At 39.5% G+C, this 13352-nt stretch overlaps 1 protein-coding gene across 1 annotated transcript in view; it reads right to left on the bottom strand.

The window, feature by feature from the left end:
- The window catches only part of HEPACAM2 (HEPACAM family member 2), a 107089-nt gene that overhangs the window by 80324 nt on the left and 13413 nt on the right, over positions 1-13352 (bottom strand). The window contains exons 2-3 of the mRNA XM_063450683.1: positions 10822-11172; positions 377-661 (exon numbers count right to left, since the gene is read on the bottom strand). Coding sequence (XP_063306753.1) covers positions 377-661; positions 10822-11172 — 636 coding nt within the window. The remainder of the gene's footprint in view (positions 1-376; positions 662-10821; positions 11173-13352) is intronic.

The raw sequence follows: 13352 nt of genomic DNA, 5'->3' as shown, positions 1-13352 counted from the left end.
AATACATATTTGTGTTCCTGACCCTATAGTGATCCTTTAATGTGTGCATTAGAGAAAAGTAGTGCTATTGCTCCAGAATGGCTCTAGTCACTTAGTGTCCATTTCCAAATAAGTAACAGAACAAGAAGATGTGTGTTGAAGTTGGAAGACGTTCGACCAAGAAAACCAAATGCCATTTTACAGAAATTATAGTAGATATGTTGAGGAGTATTCCAATGGAAGCAATATCGGCTAACATAGTAAATTAATAGACTAAAGCTGGGGATGTGTGTAAGACTTTTGCGAAGAACAAATCAAATCTGAGATTTCACAGGCAGATAAGATAGGCCACTTGGTTCTGATCTGCTATTAAAATCAATGTTGTCATGCTACTTACAATATATTGTTGGTGCAATTGCTTCACTCTCCATCTCACTGACGGGATTCCTGGCAGAACAGCTGTAATTTCCGACATCGTCCTTCATTACAGGAGAAATAATAAATGTGGCATTGTTCTTGGTAAATGTATACCTCGGGTTGCTCTGTAGCGGATTTCCATTTTTCAGCCACTGGAATGTTACCCTATTTCCATTTGTCACTGAACAGTTAAATGTAATGTTTCCCACGCGTTCCACCACTTCATGAGACGGCTGACTTTGGACAATTGGCTTTGAAACTGGAACTAAAATAGAGAGAGATATTAGGTTAGACACATCATCAATTCATCAGAGAACAGAAAAACATATTTTGCCTTTCGGAGTTAGAAATAAATTATATATGATTCATACTAGAATCTTTCACATATTTTTAATATTAGACCAATTAGAATTCACAATGTGGAATTAAAGATCTGCTGCACATGGACAGAGTATCAGATAGAGTATAGATATTTCTCATAATGACACATCATTATTGTCTCATTGTCATGTTGATTATAGAACAAAGAGGGAATTGGGGGCACTACTGTGGCGTAGTGGTTGGCTTAACATGGTATGAACATATGGAGGAACTAAATCCCCATATCTATTTGCTGTGATTTTAAGTAGCCTTAAAAAATGTATAACTTGTAAAATTTGGTCTCTACTGCAGGACCACTGCTTAGAAATGCATGTTCTGGGTGTGCGCGCATTCCCTCATTTTTCTATGTATTTTTGGAGTATAGACCAGATTCCTTTTGGGTTAAGCACCCCGCCCTCCAGCTTCAGATGCCTCTTTGGAGGTGACCACAGGAAGGTATACATTTGAGGAGGTTTTGTAGAGCCATGACACTTAAAAAATAATTGTTATTTGATATAGAGCAGATATATGGTATGCATTGTAAGTATACAGTATATAAAACGTACTACCACTTTGATTATTTAGTTTCAACACTATATTTTTTAAAACAGTTTTTATCACTTTAATTTTGTGTTATATATTCACAATGCTCTTCCAAAAGATCAATTAAATACATATTTAAGATAATTTAGCATTAGCACTATTTATTTATCGCCCATGTTAAAATTAGTGTAGGGCCTACCGATATTGGGGTACTGTGGCATAGTGGTAGGCTTTATTAAATATGGCCATATGGTGGACCTGAATCCCCATTTTTATTTGTTGAGATAGGTGATTTTAGGTAGCCCTATAAAATTTTAACCTGCGTTTTTCTGTGTGCTCTGTTCCTTAATCTGTATTTTGTCATGTTGCTGTCATACATTTAGAATTAGGAATGAAGCATATGTACAGTTCCTAGTATTTATGCTGTATTATTAAAAGCAAATATCAAAGAACATTTTTATACAAATCTATGAGCAAGAAAGCAGAGACCATTGCGTGTCGAGTTTATTTTGAAATATGTATATGATTGTTGCATCCTGTATGATTTGCCGTACATGGAGACCCTGCATGGCCTAAACAAATTGAAATAATTTAGAGACCTGCGTGTCTCCCTGACAACCCTGATATCTGTGAATTACTGTGGTCTTATTTTATCTTTCTTTTAATTCCTTATATCTTTCTTGAAAATTAATAAAATATTGAAATACAAATCTATGAGCAAGCAATAATAATAATAGATAAGTATAATATATAAGAATTAATTAATGAAACCGTAAAAATATAGCAGATCCAATAACAACCTACAGGTTCTGGCTGCTTTAAAGTGACACTATACGCACTGTAACTACTTCAACTCATGAAGTTGCTATAGTGTCCATCCTTCCATTCAGCATCAAACTGTTTCTAATGTTCTAAGGCTAAACGAGAGTCCCAACATCCCATCCTCACTGTGCTGCTTAGGTTAGTGAAGCATTAGCCTGACCAGCAAAAAGCAGCTGCGATTGGCTAAGAGTGTCAGCTGACCACTTTCAGTCTATCAAAGCACCCATTGCTGATATGATTTTGTAAAACTGAACGGAAGTGTTTAATCTCTGTCTTAGCCATACCTCCAATGGGGCTGGGCTGTGGGACAGTGGTTTAACACTGCATGGAGGGACAGGGCCTAAGTACTCCTCGGCGCTGGGGAACTCTCCTCCCTCTTCCGACGTCATCCGCCGAATGTCTGCCGAATGTCTGAATGTCTTTCTCAATGCTTTCCTTTGGACGGCAGTGTCTTCTCACTGTGAAAATCACAGAGAGAAATGTGGAAGCGACTCTAGCGGCTGTCAATGAGAATTGAGCTGAAGTGGTCTGGGTGCCTATAGTGGTCCTTCTATTTCGAAACTTGATTGATCAACTGGGAAAGCAATTAAAATAATAGCCCTTAGTAGAATACGAAAAGCATTTTATATTTATTTATTTTGCAATATACTTTAGCCTGCCTCTCTTTAGTAACCTAAACTTTGAGGGGGAGAAGTCCTGTCCAATCTCTAAAATAGATTATGTAAAACAGCATTTTTGGGCAGGGAGCTTTTATAAAAACCCTTTTTAGAGCACAGTCTCTGATCACAATGTTTAACAGGGTTACGTTTTCTATCAGTGCCAGGGAAGGGGGGGTTGGGGGAGATGTTTGTATAAATATAATAAAAGCTAAATACTATGGTGGAGGTGGCTGTTTTGCTGTCCTTTCCTTTATCAGTCCAAAACAAAAGTGAAACCTCAAAAATAATTTGTCTTCGGGTCTATTCTCAAAGATTTGAAAACAAAAATAAAACTGGTGTATTAAGAGAAGAAGTAAAAATACCAGGTACAAAATGATGTCAAAAATACCAGGTACACATAACTTTCTACTACAGCACTTTGGGAACATCCAGCTTCCTTCGCAATTACCTTTTGAGGCTTTCCCTCCTTATGGAGGGTGTCAATTATGGTTTTCTGCACAACTGTCAGGTCAGCAGTCTTCCTCATGATTGTGATTCCTACATTTAAAGGCTCAGAAACCCTTTGCAGGTGTTATGGCTTACTTAGCTGATTAGAGTGGAACACTGTGAGCCTAGAATATTGCACCTTTTCACAATATTCTAATTTACTGAGATTGTGGATTTGGGGTTTTCATGAGCTGCAAGCCATAATCATCGCACTTATGACAAATCACGGCTTGAACTATCTTGCTTTGCATGTAATGCGTCTATCTCATATGTTAGTTTCCCCTTTTACGTTGCATTACTGAAATAAATGAACTTTTGCACGATATTTAAATTTTTTGAGTATCACCTGTATTACAAGAGGTGCAAGACTTTTCACCCCCTTTACCCCCAAAACTTAAAGGAAATTCAACCTTTAATCAAACAATAATATCAAATTACATGACTCCACACTGGTACAGTTTACACTTCACTTTTTGACACGGAGTTCTTAGCACCTCTATCTGCCCCCCCCCCAAAAAATATTTTTTTTCTGAAACAAGAGAACCTGGATGTACATTTTTTTCAAACCCTTCACAAACGAAAAATAGATGTAATAGCTATGTAGCAAAATGAGAAAACATGTAAAAAAATAAATAAAAATCCAAAAAGAAAAAAATACTAATTTCTAGACAGGTGTCCTTGTAGACAGAAGCCTACAGGTAGCCTATTTGCCCTTCTGTACCTGCACACCCTTTTAATCTATGATACATATTTGTCAGAGAAATTATTCAATAGACACAATAATTTACTCAAAAACTATGGATCAATTAGCATATTTACTATACTGGTTGCCAAGTTAAGGGTTATATTATATTAAATATATATATTTTTTTTTTCCTCATCATACTTCCTTCTACGTTCAAGGAAAAGTGTTGTGCAGAGTAGGAGGGAGATCAGACGCCAGACACGCCTTAAGAACACATTTCTTATAAATGTGCCAGATTGCAGAGCCAGGGTATGTTGTCCTAGGGAACGGAGAGGATGTTTATCAGTTTCAATAAGCCCTATTAACCAAGAGGCAGATGCTTATACATGTGTTTGCAAGTTAAGCCTGGATTTATGTAGGGCTCGTACACAAAATGGATCCTTGCGTCTCACTGCTACGGTTCATGATACTGTGACATCATTCGACTCAGACTGGATTTCATGACTAGGCTGAGCAGATACTGTGAACCTCTGTGTTGGTCTCTCTGGTTAATCTACATTTCAGTGAACCCTACCCTTCTTCCTTTGTTTTATTTCTTCCCCTTTCACGTATTCTCTCCTCATTTAGTCTCAATTTAAATTCTCTCTTTATTATATAGTCAGCTATTTCTATTATAAAACAGCTATTTCTATCAGATGGTCTCATAGACAATCTGATTGGTGCAGCGTGGCGTTTTTCTGCACTAGCCTCCCTAGCTAGCTGACATGGAGGATGGATGGCAGTGTGGAGGAAAGTAAAACTTTTTTCCTCAGCCTGGGGAGGAGGGGCTGGCAACCTAAAAGGCTAACAGGGCACTATACTTTTAGGAATATATAGATGTCTATAGTGTCTCTTTAGTAGCGCAAACAAACCGGGTCTCTGTCAGATTGGCAGTGGGGTCAATTCGCAGGGAAAGCAAGTTGGAGGAAAAGAGGAGAGGGGCAAAGAGTCTGGACCAGACTCCCATCAGCCTCAGCCAGATCTGGACTCCAGGGAAGCCACACTGCTGCAGTGCACCCAAATAGTATGGAAGCGATGTGTGTCTAAAAATATGCTAATTATGACTTGTGTGTGTTTGTGTTAAATTGTGTGTATGTGTGTGTCAGTGTGTATGTGTATCTGTATTAGGATGTGTGTGTGGCACTGATAATATGTATCTGTGTCAGTATGTGTGTGTGTCAGTATAAAATTAAAAAAAATAATGAATAGTGATGCTGTGAGGGAAGGGGGTGATGGTTTGAGGGAAGGAGGGTGATGGTTTGAGGGAGGGGGTAATGGTGAGAGGGAGGGGGTGATGATGTGAAGGAAGGGGGTTAATAATGTGTAGGAGGTGGGTGATTGTGTGAGGGAGGGGGTGATGGTGTGAGGGAGGGGGGTTATAATGTGTGGGTGGTGGGTGATGGTGTGAGGGAGGGGGGACTAAATCCAGTGGGCTCCCTGGTGGTTTGTGGTGATATCCGGTCTGCAGCTCCTCAGTGTGCAGAGCTGCAGACCATGTATATCGCGAGACCCGGTCAGAGCGTTGCCGTGGTAACCTGCGGCAACACTCTGATTAGCCAGATCTCACGAGACACATGGTCTGCAGCTCTGCACACTGTGGAGCAGCAGACCAGCGGCCACGGGCGCTCTCATGCCAGGCAGCCTGGAGGAGCCTCGCACCCAGCGTCATACTGAGCAAGCCGCATGGCCACCTCCTGGTGTCGGGTGACCGAGGACCTGACACAGTGTACCCTAAGGTGGCTTAGGCGGCCGCGAGGCCTTATGCGGCCGCATAGACCGCTTAATTAGAGAGCCGCCTGCATAGTTCTGAAAATGATTTAGGGTGACCTTGGGGGCAAGTGCCTCCCTGCCCCCCATCCCAGCCTGCCCCTGTGTTTGGTGTTATTCAATAGCTTAGCTCATCTTTAAAAATTTCTAGGTTATGTTTTTACTTTTCTTTTTTACTACAATTTAAAAAATAAACTTTGGCGGCTTAGGAACTAAATATGCTCCAGAAGAAATAAACAATTGATGGATAATGTACTGCAAAGTACCATATATAATGCTCTATGTCTTAGACCATTGCTGATATGCAATGTACCGGCTGTCAAACCAACAATAAAAAAAAAAAATTTAAAAAGGGAAGATGTCCCCAGACTGTTAAAGTCACACACATCCTAAACACCCAGAGCCAGGACTAATTGGCTCTGGTATGTGTGAGTTGGCAGTCACCGAGACCAATTTCCCCTTCATTGTGCTACTTATTTATTAACATAATTACACTATTGTTTTTATGTTTGTTTTATTTTTAATGTACATATTATCTAAAAAAAAAACGCAAGATATATACATATAAGGTATTTTCAACTTTATGACACATTTTGTTTGCGCTACACCGTTTTCACTTTATTTACTCTCGTTTTTATTAGTGCATAAGTGTAGAAGCTGTTCACCTTAAATATAAAATCGGGCATGATAATAACATCTTTAAAAGTACCTATTTTCCCACGTTTTATGTTATGCATGTATCTCATGCTGTCATTTTTGTTCCTTAGTAAATATGCCCCTTTGTTTAATCATTTGACCACGATTCTCAAACATAGTCCTTTGTGTGACCCAACAGTGCAATTTTCCAGGATCTACTTCTTTCAGTCCAGAAGAATAAATCAGTAATATGTCATTTATTTTCTAATGAATAACCACCTGTGCACAGGTTGGGAGATCCCACAAGACTTAGAGCAGGGGTGAGCAACCTTCAGAACTCCTAATGTTGTGGATTACATCACCCAGATTGCTCTTACAGCCTTAATGCTCGCAAAACATCAGGAGAGATGTAGTCCACAATATCTAAGTATATGTAGTCCACAATATCTTACCACTGACATAGAGACTACACTGGGGGCATCATTTGGACACATCATTATTTGGTTGCTTGTACTTACTGACCAATTTTATTTTTTATATATATATATATATATATATATATATATTAATAAATAATATAGATATACCTAAAATATATCTATATTTTTGTATATCTATAAATTGTTAAAAATCTTAAGAAAGGGGCGGGGCCTGACTGCCGAATGGATCAGACGTGTCTCGTCTGAGCTCCAGCACCAGAGCTAAATTACTGGAGCCAGCTCCGCTCCAGTTACAGCCACTGACCCAAACAGGTGCCCATAATACGCACGAGCACGGGGTGAACACAGCGATACCGCTACCGACCCAGCACGACATAGGAGCAACCCGTCTGAGGCCCGAGGCCTAACGAGCTTGAGCTGGAGAGAGACGGCCGTTTTCCAAGTTCTCTGACCGGCGTCTGGCTGCCCCCCCCCCCCTCTTTGGACCGGCGGGGGTTATCCTGGTCCTCATGGGCAATCACGATTTGGCACCATCAGGCCCAAACATTAACAATGCCACAGAGTAACGGCCAGACGGCCCGACCCAAGATGGCGGCCATCCCACAGACGCGTGTGCAGACACAGCGTGAGCAGAGATGGGAGGCAAACCAGCACAGTATATTGCAGCAACCTGCAAACTGCAAAAGCCTCTGGGATGAGCCAGATAACTCCCCCTGGCAGCTAACAGCAATGACTATTCAGCGGAGGAAGAGCGGACAGGAACCAGGCGGGTCCCCCCTGGGCACTCACAATGGCACCAACGCACAACCTCACCGGACAGGCCCACCCGGGCGGCAGACACCCAGGGGACTACACCCTGAGCATCACCCACCGGCTCAGAGGATCCGGCGCCACAAACGGCGACCCTCCATCAGGATCCACAGCAGCCCCCGACTAGGGAAGAACACGGCCTCCTTTGGGACTACCCGGGTTCGTGGTTCACGGATGCTGGTCTCCAAGACTGCCTGGGGCTTTGGGGTGAACCCGCTTGGATGGACTCCAGATCTCCTGATACCGCCAAACCTACCACCCAGCCAGGACATTGGCTAACTCTGAACTTAACGCTTACTACAATCTGCTGGCCTAACCACCCGCAAACACAGCCACTCCAGCCAGCAAACATGATCACACACACACTATAGCCTAACACTGACCGGGCAATAGCACACGCTAGCCCTGACAGAGGCCCCCACAACTACTACACATGCATACAGACCTCGTAGGGGGAGCAAATGCCGACAGCCCCGCACAGTCTCACACATAAAGAGCGGGTGCCCGTGGTAACCCAAGCATGTAACCAACTAAGAAGCCCACTAGACAAATGAGCGACCTTACACTTACGCGTACAAAGCCTGTAAACACTTAACTCCACAATGTACACACTTCTGTGAAACATATATATCATAAAAATGTGCCTGTCTCACTTAAGCTCCAATTGTCAAATATGAAAATGTGCTTGAGGAATGCTATTGGGGCACCAAGAGCCTGTATGTAATACCTAACATGCACGTGAAAAATATTAAATAAAAAAATAAAAAAAATAAAAATCTTAAGAAAAAAAATATTTGTTTTATACTATTATGCACAATGTTTCGTAACTACAATGTCATGCTCCTGTTGGTAGGGGGTCTTTATATTTCATATTACTCAGTTAATTATAGTAGTTATGCCGTAAAGAATCCTTGGGTACGTCTCCATTTTGTATAGGTTTGAAAAAAAAATGTAAATTCAAAAAAGACTGGACTTTCCCACCACCTATGGTCAATACCCCTGCTGCATCTCTGTTTATGTGTAAGTGAAAATCCCTGTTTCCCTGGTCAATGTTGATCTGCGGTGATAGGCTAAACATGCTGGGAGGGGTCAGCTAACAAGCTGTAGTGGTTATGGCATTGAGATTGCCCCTTTAGCCTTAATATTTATAAGTATAGCCTATCCAGTACTTAGAGGAGTTATCCCTGCTTGTAGACTCCATGTCCAACCTCAGAAATTTCATTTTATGCCTTCCGAGGATGCTGCTAAAATTACTTTCTCTATTCATTAGTGAGTGTGTGATACTGTGGATGCAATCCATTTTGCTCATTCAGTGCATGTTGCAATGAAGGTATGGTCTAAAAATACTGTTAACCACTAATGACAGTGACAGCTATTGTTATGAGACAACACTGGCCTCAGGTTTAACTCTTTCACCATAATTAATAAAGTCGAACTGGTTGAATCTACTTTATGCATACTATGCAATCTGTATTGGAAACTCTAAACACACAGACAGGGTTATTAACTAAAACAAGCATTCCAAGTGAATTTAGAAACTTAACGTCAAATCAGCTATACTTTCAATTTATCTACTTTTGTTAGAATTTTAAATTCACTTTTAACTCTCACTTTAGTGAATAACCCTGACAACATCACCTGATATTTATTATAAAAGAGAATTTGGAAGAGACAGAAATGTTATTTTGAAAACTAATATAATGCATGTATTTTTTTTTTTTTGTCCTGCATACTGCATACATTTTGAATTCTCAATGTAAGATAACATCTTTATAATATCAGGCTGTCTTGGACCGATAGATGTTTCTTTCACAGAGTTTGTACTTTTCTTTATTTGTTTAGTATTCCCTGTTACGTTCAGACTAGAAGACAAGCATTCTAAATCACATAGTACATACCAAATACCACAAAATGTCTGGCAAATAATACATTAAAAGCAAATGGCTTTAAAAGATTGTGGGTTGGGGTGCGGGGCCTCACACTCAAGATGGCTGGACGTGCTTTCCTTCAGCTCGACAACATCTAAGCTAAAATTACCCCTAAAGAGTGTCCAATTCCCTCAGAAACCACAGGGAACTGGCGGCAGGATATCCTGCCAATAGCCTGCAACAATAGTGACTTGAATTGATTTGTTTCTTTGAGTATTTACTTCACCTAGACCTGCAGCCTAGCGGGTCTGGTGGCCCGGTAACTGGGAGAAGCATCCGATCACTGAGGCAACTGGACAGCCCCGTTACTCTGGAGCAAGTCTGCCTTAATTCATGTTATATGTTGGGCTATTATTATACTGACCTGGAGCTCACCCTTCTTAATTTTCTTTCTGTCTGCTCTTAAGTCCTAAGATGTTCCTGTACAACCCAGTGGTTAAAATCTCATATACTACTCAAGGTCCATTTCCACTGTTTTATTGTATTAAGATTTTGTTTGATAGAGGTGGGCTATGTTCCAGCTTTTATTATACTCTAGTTAACCTTAGATATATGGGAGTTTAGTCAGTAAAGTTTTATCTTACAAAAAAATAATAATGCAGAGTTCTGTACATGTCATGTTATACATCGCTCAATGTTTTCTTACATTGTGCTGACATGCCCCACGAACCTGTATGTTTATCAATACATTTAAAAAATAAAGAATGTAAAAAAATAAAAGATTGTGGGTTTTGTTTTTTCTTGTGAGGTTTTTTTTTTATACCCCCCACCTCCACTGTGAAGAATTTCAAACACTGTGTCCCAACCACCACAAAATTATGTTTACTAAGCTTATGAAGTAAAAAAATAAAAAAAAATAAAAGGTGTCTTGGAAAAATGTATCTTATGGACAAAAACAATGTATGCAACCAAAATATAATTTTGAACAAGAACAGTGTATCTTAATTACACAGGCTTTCCAAACACATTTATTGCAATATAAAGGCACATTTCGGTGAGTTTTATTGCTGTTGAGCTCTATCCAGCAAAATTGAACTCATAGAAAAGAGGGACAACAGGACATAAAAGTAGGACAGAGGGACCCAAAATAGGAACTGGCCCTCCTAAACAGGGACACTTGGGACATATACCCCCCCCCCTCTCCTCCTCCCTGCACCCCTATTAAAGACCTTGACTTTCTTAACTCTCTAATTTTTAAATAGATGCAACAAGGGGTATCATGAAAAAATTGTTCTAAATAATGGACTTACCGTTAACAGTAACCTCAATCTTTTGAGTGGCTGAAATAGTTGTATTTCCTGGAATGTTTACTTTTACAATGTAGTTGCCTTCATCTGCAAAATGTAATGAATGTATCAGCAACGAGGCATCTGGAGGACGAAGAGTGAATTTGTGTTGAAATTCCAGGTCATGAACCACTGTTTGATTCATCGAGTTGACCAAGTATATTGGAAGGAAGTTAGACCTCTCGAGTAGCCATATAATTTGAATCCCAGAAGTAGAGGTGTTGAAGTTGTAATGAACGGGTAGAAGGAGAGGCTTTCCCACAGTGCCATGGATAGTTTTCGATAGTGTTGTAAGGGTCAGTGCAGAACACGTATCTGTTAGAGGGACATCAATAAACATTGTTATATGTGAACCAAACAAATGAAAGTCATTGATCAACACCACTAGAACAAAAACATCAAATGTAAAGAAATGTTTTAACCGAAATATGAAATACAAAAAGAAATTGCTATCACCAGTCATATTTCTAATAGGGAAAATTGATAAATATATGTGATAACCTTTGGTAAATGCCTAATAAAGTTGTAGCCAAGTTACTGGAATGTACAATCTCCATCTTGGTAATTACCAGGTTCATTCTGTCCAGTTTGGGAATTATTGCTTAGCCTGGTTTATTGCAAAATTATTTATATGAGCATTAGGGTTATTCTGGAGCAGGACATTCGATGATGTGTTCATAAGTCCGGCTGTCTTTTCCTTCCTCCCTGTCTCCCCAATGTCTACAGCTGTGTGCTACTGCTTTTTTGAAAAATAAATATTTGTGGTTATCAAAAAAAAAATTGTTTAATTTTTTTTTCTACTAATTTTTATCAGTAAGGAGATTTTTTTTTTTTTTTAAATGGTGCCTCATTAAAAAAATTACTCACTGTACACCTCTAGTCATAATACGTGTAAAACCATTTGTTACTGGTGATCTCACAGCTGTTTTGTAGACAGCTCCCTGATTTGATACATTTATGTGGAGTTTTCATGTTGAAGGATACCAAATAAGAGAGCTATTTACTAAACACAACAACTCCTTAAGTTGATACCCTTAAATATGGTAATCCCACTTTAGGGTACCAATTTTATGAATTTAAAGAATGAACTTATGAATGAATTGCGCATAGAAGAATTTCATTATTCACACAATTTATTCATTAGCTCAGCCTTCCATTGTGCCATTTCTCAATTCTTTATTCAAATGTTTATTAAAACACAGATCCATCAGTATTTTTTTTTTATGAAAAATTGCTGGATTTCATCAGATCCATTATATTTCATAGAAACACAATGGAATTCTACATGATCTATATATATATTACTCCACGCATTTTACATTAAAATATAGCGGGATCCTGCCAGATCCACGCATTTTTATGTTTAAATTATTTTATACCTTATTAAATCACAATGGAATTCACCAGATCCAAGGACATATTTCCAACAAATTTCTTGTGTTTTTGGGGGTGTTTTATGGATCTGGATATACCACCTAATCCATGTTATGTTTGCTCATCTTTTTGGTTTTCAATGCAAGAACAACCAGTAAATGATCCAAGCATTTTACTATGTATTAAACTGATGGCTGTTTGACAAAACGAGGAAGCATATGGCTGTGCTGCTAGGATGATGGTTTCGATAGACAGTGTGATCACAGGGAGTATTCACACATTTTGCTAAACGAATAACTCGCATGTGTTCTCTTTGTACATTGTTATTACACCAAACCAGATACTTGCAATAAGATCATATTTTTTTCATTTAGTTTCAGCTCACAAAACAGCACACTCTGCAAAGTGGGATTTTCCTACAGATCTTCTGTGTTCTGTTTGATTTTCTGTTGCTGACTTTTTCTAGTTCACAAATCTAGTCTGAACCTAAGCTACCTGTCAAACCTGTGGCTTTTACCAGAACATCAACCTCAGCCCCTTGTTTTGTACACATGACACTGGCTTGTACAAATGGGCGTAGGAACCTGGGGGAGTGTGGGAGATGAATCCACCCAGAAATTCTGGTCTCTTTGATCATATACGGGGCTAGGATCATTATGTAAGGCTCACCTCCCCGCTTACCCCACCCCCCTACCCCCCCCAAAAAAAGTAATTTTCTTCCTATGTTGATGCCTGTATGTGACTGTGACTGTGAGCTACCAGTCACAACCTAAATCCTGTTTCTTTAAAACATGATTTATTATCAACTCATAATTGATCTTGTTCTAACTGCAGTGTAGTGTCAGGCTTTAGTTTTTTTGTTTCAATGCATGTCAAAGCTTTGCTGTCATGCAATTCTGGGGACTCCACTCCCGAAGTAGGGTGAGTTCTTGGTGAAAAATGCCACTCAAACCTTTAAAGATATTTTAACTTTTTGTCTGTTCTCCATTCTGGATTAATCTCCATCTTCAAAGATCCTTAACCACCATGGACATTACAGGTGAGCAGGATTAAAATTTACACTCACTGCAGAGTATACTGACATCAAATGCACAGCATGCTCTATTTCTGTGCTATTCTCC

This window comes from Pelobates fuscus, chromosome 4 (assembly GCF_036172605.1).
Source record: "Pelobates fuscus isolate aPelFus1 chromosome 4, aPelFus1.pri, whole genome shotgun sequence".
NCBI lineage: Eukaryota > Metazoa > Chordata > Amphibia > Anura > Pelobatidae > Pelobates > Pelobates fuscus.
Note: the sequence above shows the minus strand (reverse complement) of the source record. Positions and strands in the feature narration are given on the sequence as shown.